This window comes from Lagopus muta, chromosome 24, assembly GCF_023343835.1.
Source record: "Lagopus muta isolate bLagMut1 chromosome 24, bLagMut1 primary, whole genome shotgun sequence".
Lineage (NCBI taxonomy): Eukaryota > Metazoa > Chordata > Aves > Galliformes > Phasianidae > Lagopus > Lagopus muta.
The window spans coordinates 1,350,009-1,367,936 of NC_064456.1; the positions used below are offsets into that span (position 1 = coordinate 1,350,009).

General features: G+C 57.6%; 1 protein-coding gene across 3 annotated transcripts; it reads left to right on the forward strand.

Moving 5' to 3' along the window:
* The first annotated feature begins 13 nt into the window (after window positions 1–13).
* SLC6A17 (solute carrier family 6 member 17) lies at window positions 14–15,637 on the forward strand. 3 transcript variants are annotated; one of them, XM_048926197.1, is made up of 12 exons: window positions 14–124; window positions 5,456–5,844; window positions 7,287–7,444; window positions 7,685–7,811; window positions 7,992–8,173; window positions 8,560–8,670; window positions 9,215–9,456; window positions 9,871–10,063; window positions 10,405–10,597; window positions 10,868–11,027; window positions 11,547–11,709; window positions 12,005–15,637. In XM_048926197.1, the coding sequence occupies exons 2-12, from the start codon at window positions 5,559–5,561 to the stop codon at window positions 12,371–12,373; spliced, it is 2,184 nt and encodes a 727-aa protein (XP_048782154.1). In that variant the 5' UTR covers window positions 14–124; window positions 5,456–5,558; the 3' UTR covers window positions 12,374–15,637. The 3 variants fall into 3 exon arrangements, with proteins under 3 accessions (XP_048782154.1, XP_048782152.1, XP_048782153.1); XM_048926195.1 differs by lacking the exon at window positions 14–124 and adding an exon at window positions 304–652; XM_048926196.1 differs by lacking the exon at window positions 14–124 and adding an exon at window positions 1,863–2,523.
* The last annotated feature ends 2,291 nt before the right edge of the window (window positions 15,638–17,928 follow it).

The following is a 17,928-nucleotide window of genomic DNA, read 5'->3' on the forward strand; positions in this document are numbered from 1 at the left end:
CCCGCGGTGGGGGCATAGGGACCACGGAAGCCCACCTGGAAAGGCAAAACGAGGAGAGGAGGGGGGCGGGAGGGCACCTTTGAGGCCGCTCCTTTCATTCAGGGCTCCTGATGCGGACACCGAGGTGGGCAGAAGGAAACCCGCCCCTTCTCTTTTATTCCGCTGTTATTTTTAATACAAGGGCCCCCTCGGAGAGCCTGGGGGGGGGGGGGGGCAGGGTAGGTTGCCCCCCCAGCTTTGACGTGCAGCCGTGACGATGAGTCAACCTGCGTCAGGGGCTGCGCGTCCGCTGTCATTTATTTATTTGAGCGAGCGTGCGGTGGTTGGGGGGAGTATTTAAATATATAGATATAGAGAGGGATTTTATTACCCGGGAGCGGAGAGAGGAGTTGCCTCCCCTCGGGCGCAGCGCCGAACCCAACGCGCATCCGCGGATCACAAGGAGGGAAGGAAGAGGGGGGGTGGAAGGACCGACAGGCGGCGGCCGCGCAGCGTCACCGCGGGGCGCGGAGGCAGCGGCGGTACCGGCGGCGGCGGTTTCCCCGGTGGCCCCGCAGGTACCCGGTTCCGCCGCCGCCCGGGGGTGTAGGGGGGGGGTGGGATCCGATCCGTTCCTCCCGGCCATTCGCTCCGTTCCACCCGCGGCGCAGAGGTAAGGCTGCTTTCTTCTCCCCCCTCCCCGCTTCGTTTTTTCCCCCTCCCCATCCATCGGAGCTTCTTCTTTTGGGGGTTGTTGGGGGGGGAAGGTGCTCGGGGGGCTGCGGCAGCGGGTGCGGCCCTGGAGCTGAGGAGTTGGGGGAAGGGGGGGGGGGGGGGTGCGATCATCCCGGGACCCCCGGGTGGGGGGGGCTGAAGTAATGGAGGGGGTTGGTTGGGGGTCCGTCCCCTCCAGCTGCTGCCTGGGGGGGGGGGGTTGAAGGGTTATAAATAGAGCCTCCAGGCTGACCTTGACAATAACATTGGGAGAGGAGAAAGCATTGGGCTGCGATGAATGTTTCACAGCCGGCCCCCGAAGTGAAGGGATTTTTCCCTTTTTCTTTTGAATCCTCGGAACGCGGCCGGCTTCTTTCGAGGCAGTAAAATGAGGGTTGGGGTTTTGGTTTCACGCCGTTCTGTGTCGAGTTGTGGGGAGTCCTTGCCCCCATCAGTGCATTTCTTGCATCGTGGCTGTGCCGGAGGTGTGTATGGGGCTGCGTTTGGGGCTGACATCTTGGCCAGGTGCAGCTTTGCATCGCTTTGGGGACGATTTGCGTCATTCCGGAGATGTGGGGCTGGAAAAAAAAACCAAAAACCACAAAAAACCACCAACCCTCTCCCAGCTCTTTGCAAAGGACCCAGAAGGTGAAATCGTTCCGCTTCTGGCGTCAGAGGCACCTGAGGTTGAGATCCATCGTGAGCTGATGCAACTATTTCTGGGCTCGGAAGGAACAAACCTGAAATGCCGCGTGTGGAGCTGAGCCATTCCGGGCAGGGTGCGCAGTTCAGTGCCAGAATCTCCCCGGAGGAGTCGGGATTGGGTCAGGAAGGGAAATAAAATGCGGGTCTGTCCGTCCTCCAGGTCGAATCGGAGGCGGTCGGGGTGACACCGATAGGGGATAAAAGAAAGGGTTTGGTTGCTATGGGGAAGCGAGGTGAGAGCCTGGAATGGCAGAGAGGTTGGGGTCAGCGCGGATGCGATGGAACCGGGTCGGTGCTGAGGTGAAATGTCCTGGGGTCGTGTTTTGGGGTCGGTTGGTTTGTGAACCACAGCGGGGTCTGCGTGCTGCTGATCGGGGCGAAGCTGGGTTCGGTGGGGCAGCAGCTCCAGCTGGAACTGAAGGTGGGGGGGTTTTGGGGGGGGAAGGATCACCCCGTGAGCAGGAACCACGTGACGGCAGCTCCGTGTCACGCCGCTGCAGATGATGGATGTCATCCGATCCCAAATGAGACGTGAAGGGAGACGGAATGCGGAGAATCAATGGGTTCCTACGCTCCCGACGGCGCCGAGGTTCCCCTCCTCCGGGGTTGTTGTGACTGCCTCGTGACCCACCCGCAAAACTGCCCTTTCTGTTTTGGTTTTTTGTGTTTTTTTCTGAATCCATTGATAAAAATTCGCTCTAAATCCTTCAGTGATACGAAAGCAGAGCTGGGGCTGCGGGAATTGCGCCCACCTCCGGGGTGGAGCAGGTGGCAAACGGCGGCAGGGCTGCCATAAGCACGCGTCTGCTCGCCCGTAGGGGGCCGGGGGCTGTTTGGACCACCTGGATGCTGGGGGGGGGGTGTAAGGCAGAAGCGGAGGCAGCTCTGATTCATCCTCGAACGCGAACTGCTCCTGTGTCACGACGCTAAAACGAGCCTGAATGAGGAGCGCAGCTCTGAGCATCTCCCCCCTCCTCCCCTCCTGCAATAAATGCCGGCTGAGCGCCGCGGAGCTGCACGCAAACTGCTTGCTAAGCTGGGAGCCCGAGGTCCAGCGCGTCTCCCTGCGGCGTTTCCCCTCGGCCTGCTCTGCTGACCCCTGGCTGCGTGTTCCCTTCGCGCTGTGTGAGTTTGGGGGTCTGGGGGGGGGGGACCTCGTGATGTGAGACCGCTGCCACCGAGTCACCGCGCGTCACCTCTGGAGGGTGGCGGAGCCTGGAGCTAATTAGCAGGGTTCGCTTAAAGAAAGGGAGCGACCCTAATGAGCTCGGATGGCAAAAGCCTTCCCCCGTGGAGCTGGAGAGGATGAGGAGGGTGAGGAAGAGCCGAGAGGGAGCTCTGAGTCTCCTGGTTTGGGAGCGAGGAGCGGCGTTAAGATGGAGGCAGGTCTGTGTGCGATGGGAGCTGTGCTTGGAGGGGGCTGTGGGAGAGCCGAGCTGCTTATCTGTGGGGCAGAAGCGTCTCCTCGGGGCTCTGCCATGCTGTCGGGATGCCGCTCCGAGCGCTCTGCCTTTGATTTGCCGGGGCTGAAGGGCTCTGTGTGCTCTCGCTGTGATGCAGAGCGATGCTGTTCCCAGCAGGTCCCCCACTGCTCTCCTCTTGGCTTTGCTGTTTGGCCTTGCTGGGTGCAAAAGGGAGATGGCAGAGGTGCCTGCTCTGTGCCTCCACCTCTCTGCGAGCTCCCCAGGTCCCGTGGGTGACCTTGGGTCTGTCCCCTCCTCGTCTGCAGCATAAAGCTCAGCCCTCGGTGTGGTGTCCCAGGATGGGGATGCTTGGATCCCTCAGATCCATCCCTGGCATCCCTCTGTGCCTGGATCCATTCCTCTCCTTTCCTGCTCTGTGACCTTGGTGGAGGGAGCAGGGTTTGAAGATTATTTTGAATTCATTGCATCCCAGCCTGGCTTTTCTTTTTGTTGTTGCCTCAATTTCCCCCAAAAACATAAGTGCAGAATTCGGATGCAGGAGCTGCTCTGTCCCTGGGAGAGGAGAGAGCTTCCCTGTGCCCGCACACCCTGGGCCCTGAGCTCCACTGCTGCTGACTGATTCCAGCCTCTCCAATCACCTTTTCAGCAAGTGGAAAAACCATGGCAGGAGCGTGGGGAGGTGGGTTATCCCAGGGCAGTGGTGCTCTTTCCTGCTCCTCGCCCTATTGCTCCCCATGGGTGCTGGCAGCTGCTCCCATCTCACAGGCACTGTTGCTGTCCCAGCCCTCCCAGTTTGTACTGGTGCCTTCCTGGCCCCCTCTATGATCGCCGTGGGGAGGCACCCAGACCCACTGGTGGGCTGTGATCTGCCTTCAGAAGAGCAAGAAAACCTCCCATGTGAGAAGGTGAAGGTCATCAACAAGCTGAATCTCCATCTGTCCGCTACAAGGGGGTTCTGTCTTTCTGCAGCCAAGAAGCTCCTGGTTGTCAGCTGACCTTCCTTGCAGCGTTGTTGTTGTTGTTGTTCTGGGAGATGAATTCCTTGATTAAATTCCCCTTCCAATCAAACACATGGGCAGAAGTACTTTTTGCAGGTGGATTTGAGCTGCACTTTGGCTGGGAGCATCGTGGCAGACCCCTCTCCATAGGCAGGGTCTCCTCCAGTGGGCACTGCTGCCATCAGGCTGGGAAGCAGCAGGATGTCCCCAAGCAAGCAGTGGGGACACAGGGACAGCAACACTGGTGAAGATTATCCTTATAGCACAGCTTTCCCATACGACTTGACACAGGGGGAGAGCTTTCAGCTCCTTACCCCTTTCTCCTCCTCCAGTGCTGCCTCAGCCCCTTATCCCAGCCCTAGCAGAGCAGCTCAGCACACTCTTTCACCCCCAAATCCTCTCATCTCTGCAGAGCCCAACCCAAACTCGGTGGGAATCTCTGTGATTTCCTGCCTTGGGATCCCCCCACCCTCCATGCTGGGGATGCTCTGGCTGTGGGCAGCCCTGTGCTGGTAATCGCTGCTGTTGAACTGCGAACGGTTCGTACGAATGGTCCTCGTTAGGAAATGAAACACTGCTGGGCCAGGCTTGAAGGAATAATTCAAACAGCTTCTTTGGAGGAGCCTGATCCAGCCAAGGCTGTGAGGCGATGCAGTTGCCTGGCAACAGATGCAGCTTTTGACTGAAAATAGCTTTTCTATTAGGAACAGGGCCTGGCACACGGGGAACTTTCTTTGGGGCGAGGTGAGGGCGAGGAGGGTGAGCTGTCCTGCTGCTTTGCCTCCCTCCAGCACTGGGATGGATGCTTGGGAATGAGAAGGGCTGCCTGGCTGAGCTCTGGAAGGGCCCAGGGTTGTGAGCTGTGCTCAGGGCTGGGGTTGATGGGTGTCTGTGTAAATGGAGAAGCTCGGGAGAAACACGGGGGGCCTTTGGGACCCTGGGCATGGCCCCAGTGCTTCTATGGGGACTGGTGGTCACACTGATGTCCCTGAAAAGGGAGGATGGAAGACAGAAGCAAACACGGCCCTTGGGGAGAGAGTCATTTTTCCATGACTTGGAGTTTCTATGGTTGTCCTCCAGCTGGGGCACAAGCCAGTGTGGCCCCAGTTCTCCCAGTATGGCCAAAGATCCCTGGTGTCAGTGCTCAGACTGCACAGATCTTGTGGCTTGGGTTCCCAGGCCAAGGCTGGGAAGGCAGCAGGGACGATGGATGACTTTGTGTCACCGTGGCTGTTTTGCAGATGTTATCTGCTATAGAGCTGCCTGCGGTGATTTAGCTGCTGGCTCTCACCCACCTTGTGCCTGATACCATCCAAGGAGGATGGAGAGCCCTCTGTCACTGTCACCTAAGTGCTTTCGAGCCCTGTAGCCCTTCAGGACTGAGCCGGGGGGCTGTGCAGGGCTGAGGGGACTGCTCTGTCGCCATCTCCCTGCACCCATGGGTGCTGCCCCCTGGGTACTCTCCCCAGCGAGGAAGCAGCAGGGTGTTTCTTCCACTTAGCATCCCCCAGCCCAACGGATGTCCCCGAAACACAGGGGGTGATGGTGACGTCTCCCCACCATCTCTGCTGCTCCCAACAGCATCGGGATGAGGCGAAACCAACCCCACCATGCTGCTGAATCCTTCTCACACAGGTCCTGCTGATGACGAGGAGGTGAGCCCCGAGCAGCTCACGTGGGACGTTCCTCTTCTCCCTTCACCCCATCCCAGCCCCTGGGGTGGCACGGAGCCGTCCCGATGCCGAAGAACAGCAAAGTGACACAGCGGGAGCACAGCAGTGAGCATGTCACCGAGTCAGTGGCCGACCTGCTGGCTCATGAGGAGCCCGTGGACTACAAACGCAGCGTCCTCAACGTGACAGGGGAGGCTTGGGATAAGCAGAAGGACGGGGAGGAGGAGCTGGATGCAGAGAACAGGCCGGCGTGGAATAGCAAGCTGCAGTACATCCTGGCCCAGATTGGCTACTCTGTGGGGCTGGGAAATGTCTGGCGATTCCCCTACCTGTGCCAAAAGAATGGAGGAGGTGAGAGATGGGATTCCAGGGGGGGTCTGTGGGCTGATCTTACCTCTGCTGGGGGTGGAGGGAGCAGTGGGGGTGGGTTGGGAGGTGAGGGGCAGCTGGGAGCTGCTGGCTGTGCTGTGGTGCAGAGCTGCAGGAACCTCCAGGGCAGCCTCTTCCTGAAGGATGCTCGCCTGCCTGCCCTGAGAACAAAGTGAAGCCTACTGGTACGTTCAGGGCTGCAATGAAACCCTGATTCCTTTGGTAGGGAGCTCTCTGCATCTGTGATTTCCTGCTCATCCCAGATAGATGGAATTAGGAGCCAGCTCTGAGCGGGAGGTCAGATGCCAGGCTTCTCTGAAGCCACCCTGCCTCAATTTCCCCATATAAGAGAATGGAACCCTCAGCAGCCACGAGACTCACTGTAATGGGGTCAAGTTGGGTTTGACAGCCCCCCAACACACAGTCATCTATCTCATCCCTGGGATGCAGGGGCACGAAGGGGCACTGCTGCGATGAGCAGATGCTGTGAGAAGCCCCTTGCTGCCATACGACAGCTTCCTGCAGCAGGTTTCCAGGTACCAAGGCACGGAGCTGGGAGCTGGCTGGCACAGCAGTAAGCTGCTCGGAGCAGGGTGGGATGGCTGCTTCCTTCCTGCTCTCCAAGCAGACATCTGTGGGGGAGAACAGCCTCGTGCTGGCAGTGAGATGGGCCTGAGCCAAATCCCCAGCACTCGGTGTGCCGGGAGCCGCGTGTGCTGGCGATGACGCATGGGCATGAGCTGGTGGCCGTCCTCCCAGGGGTCAGGGGAGGAAAATCTCTGATGCTGGAGAAGTTTGCATCCAAACGGATCCATCTGTCTCATCGTCTGGAGGTCGAGATGCCCGTGAGGGTGTTGCAGGGATGGGAAGCTCGTGGGTGTTCCCAGTTCCACCAGTGTCCAGCTGCACCCCGGCTGCCTGCATCTCCATTTTCCTGCTCCTTAATGAACCTCTTCCTTAACGAGCCTCCTCACCTCTGCTCCAAACGCATCCTCGGCCCCATCCATCCCTGGCCCAGCACTGGTGGCTGTCACTGGGCCATAAATCCCAGCTCTGCAGCCACGTGCTCCCAGTGCTGTCCGGCAGCCCCTGGCAGAGGCTGGAGCCATCCATCAGCCGGGCGCTGCAGCGTGAGTCATTGCATCTTTTACAGCCGTTTGGTTATGCTTCATGAACTGCTAATTTCTCTCTGGTCTCCCCAATTAGATGGAGATTAACCTCCTTTCTGTTCCGAGCCATTTTACCCCTAGCAGAGAGCTCGCATATCCTGCACATTCCCACACTGCCTGGGGATGCAGCAGGGTTCCCTGCCACGCACGTGTGTTTTCTGTTGCAAACCAAGTGACGAACCAGACACAGCCTGTCCCTCATCGGGATATCAGAGCAGGCGGATGGGTCCATGACAAGCTTTCTGTCCCTGCCAGGCGCCTACCTGGTCCCATACCTGGTCCTGCTCATCATCATTGGGCTCCCGCTGTTCTTCCTGGAGCTGGCAGTGGGGCAGCGGATCCGTCGGGGCAGCATTGGTGTCTGGAATTACATCTGTCCCCGCCTCGGTGGCATCGGTTATGCCAGCTGCCTGGTGAGCATGCATTGGGGTTGGTGGGATGCTCTGCAGGCTGCAAACGGGGGATGGCCTGGGGCAAACCTCACTGAGCCCAGTGTGGGAGGTTGAAGGGTTGAATGGAGTTTTTCAGCTCCATCCGTGAGCTTAGGGCTGGTTTGGGAATGAGGCCATCCACGTTTCTGGATCCCCGCTCAATGGGAACACCAGCACTGCCCCCACTGCTTCACAGCGTGTCCTCCTCAACCCCCAACACAGGTCTGCTTTTTTGTCGGTCTTTATTACAACGTCATCATCGGTTGGAGCATCTTTTACTTCTTCAAGTCCTTCCAGTACCCTCTTCCCTGGAGCGAGTGCCCCATTGTCAAGAATGGCTCCGTGGCCGGTGAGATATGGGGGTAAATGATGGGGAGTGGGGCTGTGGGACACCAGAGACCCTCAAAACCTTCAGCTATTGCAGGCTGGGGACACTGGAGATTGGGATGGGGACACGGACAGAGTGAGAAGAGGCAGCTGGTGGCTCTTCCCTGACCCCTCATTCTCTGATACCCCCATTCATCTGCAGTTGTGGAGACTGAATGTGAGAGGAGCTCGGCCACCACCTATTTCTGGTACCGGGAGGCCCTGGACATCTCCAACTCCATCTCAGAGAGTGGGGGACTCAATTGGAAGATGACCCTCTGCCTGCTGGTGGCCTGGAGTCTCGTTGGCTTGGCCATGATCAAAGGCATCCAGTCCTCGGGGAAGGTGGGTAGCAGCAATCCGTCCTCCAGATGAGTTGGTTTTCCGTGATGTTCAGATGGAACCCATCTCCAGATGTGCCAGATGTTTTACAGGGCACATCAGCGGGTAGCACAGGGTAAGGAGGCTGCTGCCCCGTGGCAGTGGGGTGGTATCACACCCCCTATGCCCAGGAGGAAGCCCCATTCACATCACTGGGACACTGGGAGGGAGCCCCATGCTGGGAACCAGTGGTGCTGGGAGGTGGTGGGGATGCAGAGCTGTCCTTCCCCAGGGCTTGTCTGGCACCAGCGTTCTGTCTCCAGTTTGTGATGTCCTGGGGATGGATGTGGGGACAGGGCTGAGCGGTAAGGGAGGTGATGCCCATCCTGCATGCATTCTTCTTGCCCTAGGTGATGTATTTCAGCTCCCTCTTCCCCTACGTGGTGCTGGTTTGCTTCTTGGTGCGGGGCCTCCTGCTGCGCGGGGCGGTGGATGGGATCATGCACATGTTCACCCCCAAGGTAAGAACTCAGCAGACTCCCAGCAGGTTTATCCTCCGGGCTGCTCACCCTCTGTGCACATCATTTCACCGAATCCTCTTTTTCTCTTGTTTCCACCCCAAAAAATCGGCCTCAAAGGTCCCAATAAACGAGGCAGGAGGTGTTACAGCCCTGAGGTGGTTATCATAGCACTGCCCGAGGCATCGCTCCTGTTCCCTTTGGGTGGGCGAGGGGAGGGGATTGACCCTCAGCAATGCATCTATAGAAGGGCTTAGGGGCTCTGTGAGATCATGCTGGCTGGTGGCGAAACCTCCGCTGGTGTTTATGCAATTAACGAGCTAATTAATTAATGATGAAGCGATGCAGATGAAACAGCTCTGCTGGCGAGGCTGTTACAAGATACTAATTAGGATCTCCCGATGAACGGCTCTCGGAGGCCCGCAGCCTGCTGCAGGGGAGGGGGGCCGAGGTCTGGGGTTAAACGATCCTGAAGGCTCTGGAGGATGGAGCGGCTCTGGCACCACCACCAGCCCTCATTCCTTTTTCTGTGTCCCCTCTCCCCAAGCTGGATAAGATGCTGGACCCCCAGGTGTGGCGGGAGGCAGCCACGCAGGTGTTCTTTGCCTTGGGATTGGGCTTTGGGGGGGTCATCGCCTTCTCCAGCTACAACAAGCAGGACAACAACTGCCACTTCGACGCCACGCTCGTCTCCTTCATCAACTTCTTCACGTCTGTCCTGGCCACCCTGGTTGTGTTCGCCGTGCTGGGCTTCAAGGCCAACATCATGAATGAGAAATGCGTGGTGGAGTAGGTGGATTTGCTTTCTGTCCATCTGGGGGTTGGGGGAAACCTGTGCTGGTGGGGCTGTGGCTCAAGGACTGGGTGACGCTGTGTTTTGGAGGACCCAGATTCATAGAATCATAGAATCATAGAATCACCAAGGTTGGAAAAGACCTTCAAGATCATCCAGTCCAACCGTTCACCTATTCCCAGTAGCTCCCACTAAACCATGTCCCTCAACACAACATCCAGCTTTTAATCAGATTTTACAGATTATCTTTAACATCCAGATTGCTTGTGATCAAGATCTGGATTTCCAGAGGTGCCCCCTTGTAGCTGAGGGCACAGTTTTTCTGGCTTTGGTTGGGAACTAAGATCTACAGGTTCTCACACTGGATGGAAGGGTACATTTCTGGGTGACCAGGTTCTGCTCCCCCTTAGGAATGCTGAGAAGATCTTGGGATACCTGAACACCAACGTGCTCAGCCACGACCTCATCCCACCCCACGTGAACTTCTCCCACTTGACAGCCAAGGACTACAACGAGATGTACAGGGTGATCATGACGGTGAAAGAGGGGCACTTCAAAGAGCTGGGCTTGGACGCGTGTCTGTTGGAGGATGAGCTGGACAAGGTACCTCACAGCATTCCCAATGGGACAGAGAAATCACTTTGCCCATTGGCAGTCCCTGCTGGGAGCTGTTTGTGTTGCTCCTGGCACACGGATCTGGAAAAACTGTTTCCAGTGACCCTCCAAGGATGGGAATTCCCTGTTCCTGGGGTCTTTCCTGGGGCGTAGGAATGGTCTGCCCATGGTAGCAAGCCTAATAGGCTCACTGCCACTTCCACACCAGGTGTTAGGGTGGATTTTTCTTTCCTTGAGGAGCTGTTCAGTGGGATGAGAGAGCTCTGAGACACGCAGCCTGACACGTTTCTTCATCCTTTTTGGTCTTTTTTTCCCCCCCTCATAAATAGTCAGTGCAAGGAACCGGCCTGGCCTTCATCGCCTTCACAGAAGCCATGACCCACTTCCCAGCCTCGCCGTTTTGGTCTGTCATGTTCTTCTTGATGCTGATAAACCTGGGGCTGGGCAGCATGATCGGGACCATGTCGGGCATCACCACTCCCATCATCGACACCTTCAAGGTGCGGAAGGAGGTGTTCACAGGTGAGGTCTTCTGCATCCTCCTGGGTTGGGGCTGAAGGGTCCCCACTGTCATTCTAGAAGAGCGGGGACATGTGGACGTGTAGTGGGATCAGACCTTATGGCAGAGGCCTCAGTTACCCTCAGGACCATGGGATCATTAGGTTTGGGAACGGCCACTAGGATCATTCAACCAGTGGCACATCAGCATCTGCGCTCTGTTAACCTACCCATCTTTCTGTTGGATTGGGTTGGGTTGGGTCTCTGTTAACCTGCCCATCTTTCTCCCCTCAGTTGGCTGCTGCATCTTCGCCTTTGTGGTGGGCCTGATCTTCGTGCAGCGCTCTGGGAACTACTTTGTCACCATGTTTGATGATTACTCAGCCACGCTGCCGCTCACCGTCGTGGTCATCCTGGAGAACATCGCTGTGGCCTGGATTTACGGCACTAAGAAGTAAGGTGTTGGCGCCACAAATGGAATTTCTTGGCTGTAACTGCTGGCTAAAACCCCCCTGCCTTCCAGCTCTGTCCTGATTTTGCAAGAGGCAAGCTCTGATGGAGCAAATACCCTGAAGGCAGGAGATCTGTTTGCCTTGATCCTCTACCCTGCCCCAGCTGTAACCCAGCACCAAGAACAAGTCCCACTAATGGGTATCTTGCTTTGGTTGTGGAGCTCTGTTGCTTGTCATTATAGTCTTATCTGAGGTTTCTGGAACATTCTGGAAGGGAGCCTCATTCCCTCTGTTCCTATTCTTGTTGTCAGGAGTTGGCCAGAGCAAGGGAGGCCCAGGTGACCTTTTCCATGGGAGGTTCCCAACCCATCCCATGGGTTTGAAAGACTGCGATGACCTCCTGGCTCAGCTGGGCTCTTCCCCAGGCTCTTTTTTGAGTCTAATCTGCAGCAGGGCTCCTGGGAGGGAGTTTCTTGCTGGAAGGTGGGGAGCGGTGTGTTTCCATCTCTCCCTCTCGGCAGGTTCATGCAGGAACTGACAGAGATGCTGGGCTTTCGGCCCTATCAGTTCTACTACTACACCTGGAAGTACGTCTCTCCCATCTGCATGGCCGTGCTCATGACTGCCAGCATCATCCAGCTGGGAGTCAGCCCCCCGGGCTACAGCGCGTGGATCAGAGAGGAGGTGAGCAGGGTTCCCATCCCAACTCTGCTTATTCCTCCAGCTGGGACGCATCCCACCCTCTTGGCCGTTGTTTTTCCCTGCTGCCCAGAAGGTTTGAGCTAGCTCGGAGCACGGGCTGAAGTGTGCCCTTGGGCTTTGACTTGGTTCCACCACAGTGCGTGCTCTTTTATCCACTTTGATTCGCCATCTGATATCTTCCTAAGATGAAGGCTGGCAGGAGCTTCTGAGCGCTTACGAGATGCTGGACCTGGTGTGCGTCGCAGCTCCCTGACACCAATCTCTCTCTCTTTTTCAGGCTGCAGAGAAGTTCCTTTTTTACCCAACCTGGGCCATGGCTATCCTCATCTCCCTGATCATCCTGGCTTCCCTCCCTCTGCCTCTGGTCTTCATCCTCCGGCAGTTCCACCTGGTGTCAGACGGCTCCAACACCCTCTCGGTCACCTACAAGAAGGGCCGGATGATGAAGGACATCTCCAACTTGGAAGACAACGACGAGACGCGCTTCATCCTGAGCAAGGTGCCGAGCGAGACCCCATCCCCGATGCCCACCCACCGTTCCTACCTGGGGCCTGGGAGCAACTCCCCTATGGAGATGAGCAGCGCGCCCAACGGACGCTATGGGAGCGGGTACCTGACGGCCGGCACCCCCGAGTCTGAACTGTGATGCTGGGCAGCTGACCACTCCCCGGGAGAGGAGAGGTCGTGGGGAGTGGATCCTGGCTGTCCAGGCAACGGGAAAACTATCAAAGAAGAAACCCCTCTTTAAGTTGTAACCAAAAGCAGCCGTTCCTACGATGATGAAGGGATTGCGGGAGGGGCAGGACTCCTCCAACAGCCCTCAGCAAAGGGCAGGACCTGGGGCTCGCCTTAGGGAAGGGAGGAGCAAGGGATGCTGCGATGCTTTTCCGAGGGTTGTCCTCTCGCAGCTCCAATCTCTCTTTTCAAGCAGCTGGTGGTTGGAAAAAGGACCTGGCGTCAGGTGGAAAGCCAGCCGTGCTTCCTCCTGCAGCCCAGCGCTCTGCCCTTCGTCTGTTGCCCTTTAGCTGGGAGGAGTCATGGCCTTATTCCAACGAGCACAATTAACCGTTGATGTTCATAGCACAAAAGGGTGCTGCCGTTGTTGCCATCGTTGTTGTTGTTGTATCTCCTGTAGTTTTTCTAGCTGTGGACACACTCAGATAACCCCAGTGTTTTGGCCAGGGTCGGCAGGGAGCGGCGTGGGGCTGAGTTATGGTGACGTGTGGGGCTGCAGCTGGTGGCTCTTTGGAGGCTGCCCCATCACCACCAGCACAGGGACGGGGTCTGCAGGGTGTTCCCAGGTGTGCTGGGGGTGATGTGTGCTCTGAGATGTCGGGATGGCACGGGCTGTGGGCAGGCAGATCTACTGGGCAGCACCTCCAAAATGAGGGGTTTCATGTGAGGTCTAGAAGGGCAGTGGGGATGGAGCAGGGAGCGCCCTGCTGGAATGGCCTTGAACCTACGGGATGCTCTACTGCACCACCATCCCTGGCGTGGTGTTCATCTCCTCTTGCTGCTTTCTTTAGGCACGTGGAGCTGTGGGGCACCAGGTCCTACAGCAGCCCTGATTCGGCTCTCAGGAAACTGCCCTGGGCTGTGGGAGGTGAGCTGGCTTTTGGGGATGGCGGATGGAAGGATATGTCTGAGCAGCCAGCACTGGGTCCCAGCATCCCCGTGAGCTGCATCCAGGCTGCTGAGCCCTCCGTGGTGCCTCTCCACGCTGCCTGGGGAGCACATGGATGCAAAGCCTGTGCGAGTGAGGAAGGTCGGTTGGGTTTTCCCAGTTCTGAGTTTCTCCCTCTGACACTGAAGGTCCCTGAATCAAACACAAAGCCAAGAATTTCTGTTGGCAGTACAGCCTGAAGCGAGCGTTCCTTCTTTTCTCCCTGTGGGCGCAGGGGAGCAGCGCCTTGTTTATGGTCTCAGAAGCTGAGTGAGCTCCTTACTCCAGTCCTGTTGGGCTGAGATCACATCTGGGGGCATTTCAAACACTTTTGCAGGCCACGTTCCTGGCTCCCATGCCCACGAGCCCCTCTAGCCTTGCTTGCCCACCCACAGGTAGAGAGAGTTTGGGAGGTTCCCACCTGTCTATCTCTGGTTTGGGATGCTGTGTTTACAGCCCTTCTCATCGTGGGCTCAGCTGGAGTGTCTTACTGGGCAATTAGCACAGGCCCTTCGTTAGCTGTTTTTCCAGAGGGGAAACGAAGATGGGGACCAAACCAAAGCAGCTCGCCCTGCTGATGGCAGAGGAAGCACCAGCTCCAGGATCAGCTGCGCTCCCACCTCTTCTCCAGCCCTCATCCAGGTTAACCTTCCCCTCCTCCTGCCCTTGCGGAGGGACACAGAGATGTCCCCACTGCGTCACCTCCAAGTGGGAGAAGCACAAAACCCCTTTTTCCCACCTCTCCTCCTCCCTGTGTCCCCAGTTTCCCCCATCGCTGCCCAGTGTCACCTTCCCAGTGGCAGTGGCTGAGCCCAGGGGCTGGATCCCCACCGCAGCTCCCATGGAGTTGGGGAGCAGGGCACCTCACCAGGTCCCATCTGCTGCCGTGCTGCCATGCTCCTCGAGCCCTTGGGGGAACACTTCAGTCCCCCCATCCCTCCCATTGCCAGCCCCAAACTGGGCAGGGAGGCGTTTGCTTCCCACCCCTCTTATTGCAGCACCAAGAAGAGGCAAAACCAATAGGAAGGTAACAAGAAAGCTATATTATATATACATATATATATAAAAAACAGAGGAGAGGAGAGGAGATGGAGTAATAACCCACAGATTCTCTATTTCTACTGTATATTTATTCTGTAAATGTCACTGTAAATGCTGTTCAATGACAAAGTGGCCCGTGACCCTGTTTTCACCCCCAGTGCTGTACAGATCAATTCTCACTGTATATCGGACCGATTTTTACCTTTTTATTTCTCGTGTGTGGTGGGTGGCTGTGTGTCGTCCCCCCCCCTCCCCCCAACCCCAGACCCCCCATCAAGGGGAGGTGGGGGTTATGGGGGGGGGGGTGAGGGCGCCTTTCTTTTTATCCGTGGAGGTTGTGTATTTCTCGTGGTGTTTGCTCGGTGTTGGGGGGTCGCTGGATGGGGTGGGGGGGTGTGAAGCTGTGGGTGCTCCGTGTCGTCGCTGTGTGCGTGTGTCTGTCTGTCAGTCACGCCGTGTGTGGGGTGTGCGCCTTGCTCTCGCCTTCGGGGTCACTTCTTGCTGTACTCGGTCACTTTGGGAGCCTATGGGGGGGTTCTTCCCCCTGGTTCTCCCCCCCGTTCACCTTCCTGGGGTCGATCCCCGGTGACTTTTAGCCTTGGCGATCACTTTTGGTTTGTTTTCTCCCCTCAGAGGCACAGGGAATAGCTGCTAGCTGTCAGCACAGGCACTTTCCAGTTTCCCTCTGGGCGGTTGGAGCAAGGGGGGGGTGGATGCTGCCAATACTCCCCCCCCTACCCCCAGCTCTCCCCTTCCTTCCCAGCCCAGATCCTACTGCTCAGAGCAGGGCTGGATCAGGAGCCCCACTACGGAGAAGGGCTTCCCCTCCTGCCCTCCCTGCAGCTCCCCCTGGCTCCTCCTGAGCTGCTCCCACTGCCTCCCTCATCCCTCCACCCCAGCTCTCACCAGCAGGAGCGGGGTGTGCAGGTGCCCAGGTGGCTCTGCCAACCCCCAGGGATGCAGCCAGGTTCAGGCAGAGCCCCTGCAGCACACGGGCTGCTCCGCTGTGGGTAAGCACAATGCTGGCCAAGCCCTCCTGTACAGGTAAAAGCACAGATCTGATAGAAACTCGTCCCATGTATCCTCATAGCCGGTGTATTTACCACTCCTGCTGTGCCGGCCGGACTCCTCAGCAGGTGAGAAAAGCCCTGTAATGGCCGTGATGGAGTCTGATTAAAAGTCTGTTCTTACCAAGCCTCTTCTCTGCCTCTGTTTCCTTCCTTGGGGTGGGCTGCGGGTCCCTGTGGGGCTGCAGAGAGCACCAGGGCTGCCAGCACCTATGGGTGTCAATGCCTCTATCCTGTCCTGTCACCTCTGTTCATCCTTCTGTCTCCTTTTCTCCTCTCTGAGCCCTTTCTGTGCCTCCATCCAGCAGTGGACCTCACTCGGGGCGATTCCTTCCATCCTGCACCAACTCAACCTGCACTGGATGGGGCACACAGACTGGTAAGACATCTGCTCCTCTTGCCGTGCCCTGCTGACGTGCTGGTGGCTCAGCCAGAGCACTGGGAGTACTGGGAAGCTGGAGGAGGATCAGGGATCTCCAGTTACTTCAGCTGTTGGGTACTGGCTCAGTATTGAGCCCCATGGGAAGCAGGGCTGCGTCTCCCCTCCTATCTTTGTAGTTCCCCTAGCTGGTTCAGCCCTGGAGAGCTGAAAGAGGGGAGGATGGGTGGGAGCAGAGGAGCCGTGCAGTGGTGTGGGTACCATGGGGGCACTTGGCTGTGATTGCACTCACACTGAGGGTGAGGTGGCATCACAGAAGGGTCGCACAGGTTTGCTGAACATCTCTGGAGATGAGGGGACGGCGCATGGGAGCAGGAGCAGAGCACATCCTGCAGGATGAGGGTTGGGACAATAGGAGCCAAAGGGCAGCTCTGTAGGAGCAGCTGCTCCCAGCTCCCCCCGCAGCCACCTCCAGTGAGGGATGTGGGGTTATGGGTGCAGCCCCCCTTAAAGCCTGGGGTGATGCTGAAGGCCCTGCATTACCACTCCTGGCTGCTGTGCTGCTGCCTCATCCCCAGCCCACCCCACAGCACTGGGGGGGAGCTTTGATTTCTTCCTCTCCCAGCAGAGCTGTCTGAAAAAACACACTCAGCAAGGAAACCCAAAGTGCAGCAGGCACTGGTGTGCCTTTGGGATGGCAGCTATGGCATGGGGTGGGAGGGCTGCTGCCATAGGAAAGAATCAGGAATGTGACTTCTTTCCCCCTGGGGGAATCCCAGTGCTGAGAATGGGGCTGGGAGGGCACTTGAACCCCCCTCCCCTCCTGCTGTAGGTGCTCTGTGCAATACAGGTGCATGGAAACAGAATCTCTGCAGGGTTGGGAGAAAAAAACCGACAGAGAAATGTTAAATTCGATAAAATGAGGGAGAATTCCCTTTGATGGTGAGGCACAGAGCGGGGTGGGATGAACAGCTGGGACGGGGGGCCGATTTTTGGGTATCCCACCTCGCGGCAGCCCTGGAGAATGAGATGCAGATGTGAAGCCGAGGCTTTACCCTGAGTCTTCCAGTTGGGAAACCGAGGCACTGCGTGCAGTCAGCAGCTCCGGATGGAGGCAACGGGAGCATCCTCACCGCTCCCCCTCCAACTCGACCTCCTGCAGCCCCCGAATTGCTTCTGCGGAGCGAAAATCTGCACCAGGTGGAGCCGCCTGCCCGGCTTTCCTGCCGGGTGGGACCCACGAGGTGGCACTGTGTGACAGCGACGCGGGCACCGCCACCGCCACGGACATCACCGGATCACAGCATGGGAAAAGACCTCACAGCCCCCCCGTCAGCCCCTGGGCTGAGCCGTCCCACCCCGAGAACGAAGGGGAGAGGGCAGGGCTCCCGCGGGTTGCTGAGGTCGATGTGCTTTTGGTCGCAGATCCATGGTGAAGGATGAGCAGGGTTGGTTTGGCTGTTGTTTCCCCCAAAGCAGGATCCGCTGTCCCCAATTTGAGATGAAGTTCACCTTCCTCCCCTGTTCCTCTGTGATCTCTGCGTGTTCCCAACCTCTTCCCCTCCTCTCCTTTGGCCCATGAGCCCTCTGAGCTCCCTCCAGCCTTTGTGCTCGTCTGTGTGTGGGGATGTGCCCTATTCATGGGGAGGCAGAGCAGAGACCACCAGGTGAACCTGGGGACCCCATTCCTCACCTTCAAACCCCTCCCAGAGGCTGCTGCCATCTGAGCTGATGCTGGTGCTCCACGTGCTCCTGCTCTTTGCTCTGTCCCTCGCCCAGACATAATCTGAGAAGCCTTCAACCCCACAGTGAGGTCGAGGGAGGTCCCTGCAGAAGCGACTCCCTGCAGTTCCAAAAAGGACCTTCTCCATCAAGCTCTTTCTATTCTCTCTCTCTTTCTTCCTCTTTCTTCCTCCCCCTCCTCCTTCTCTCTCTTTCTTTTCCCCTGGACATTAAAAATCTGAAGGCATATTTACAGAGCCGCCAGCTTTGGGCGGGTGCTGCTGGCTAAAAGCTCCATTCCTTCCCTGGATCCAACCCATCTATCTGCC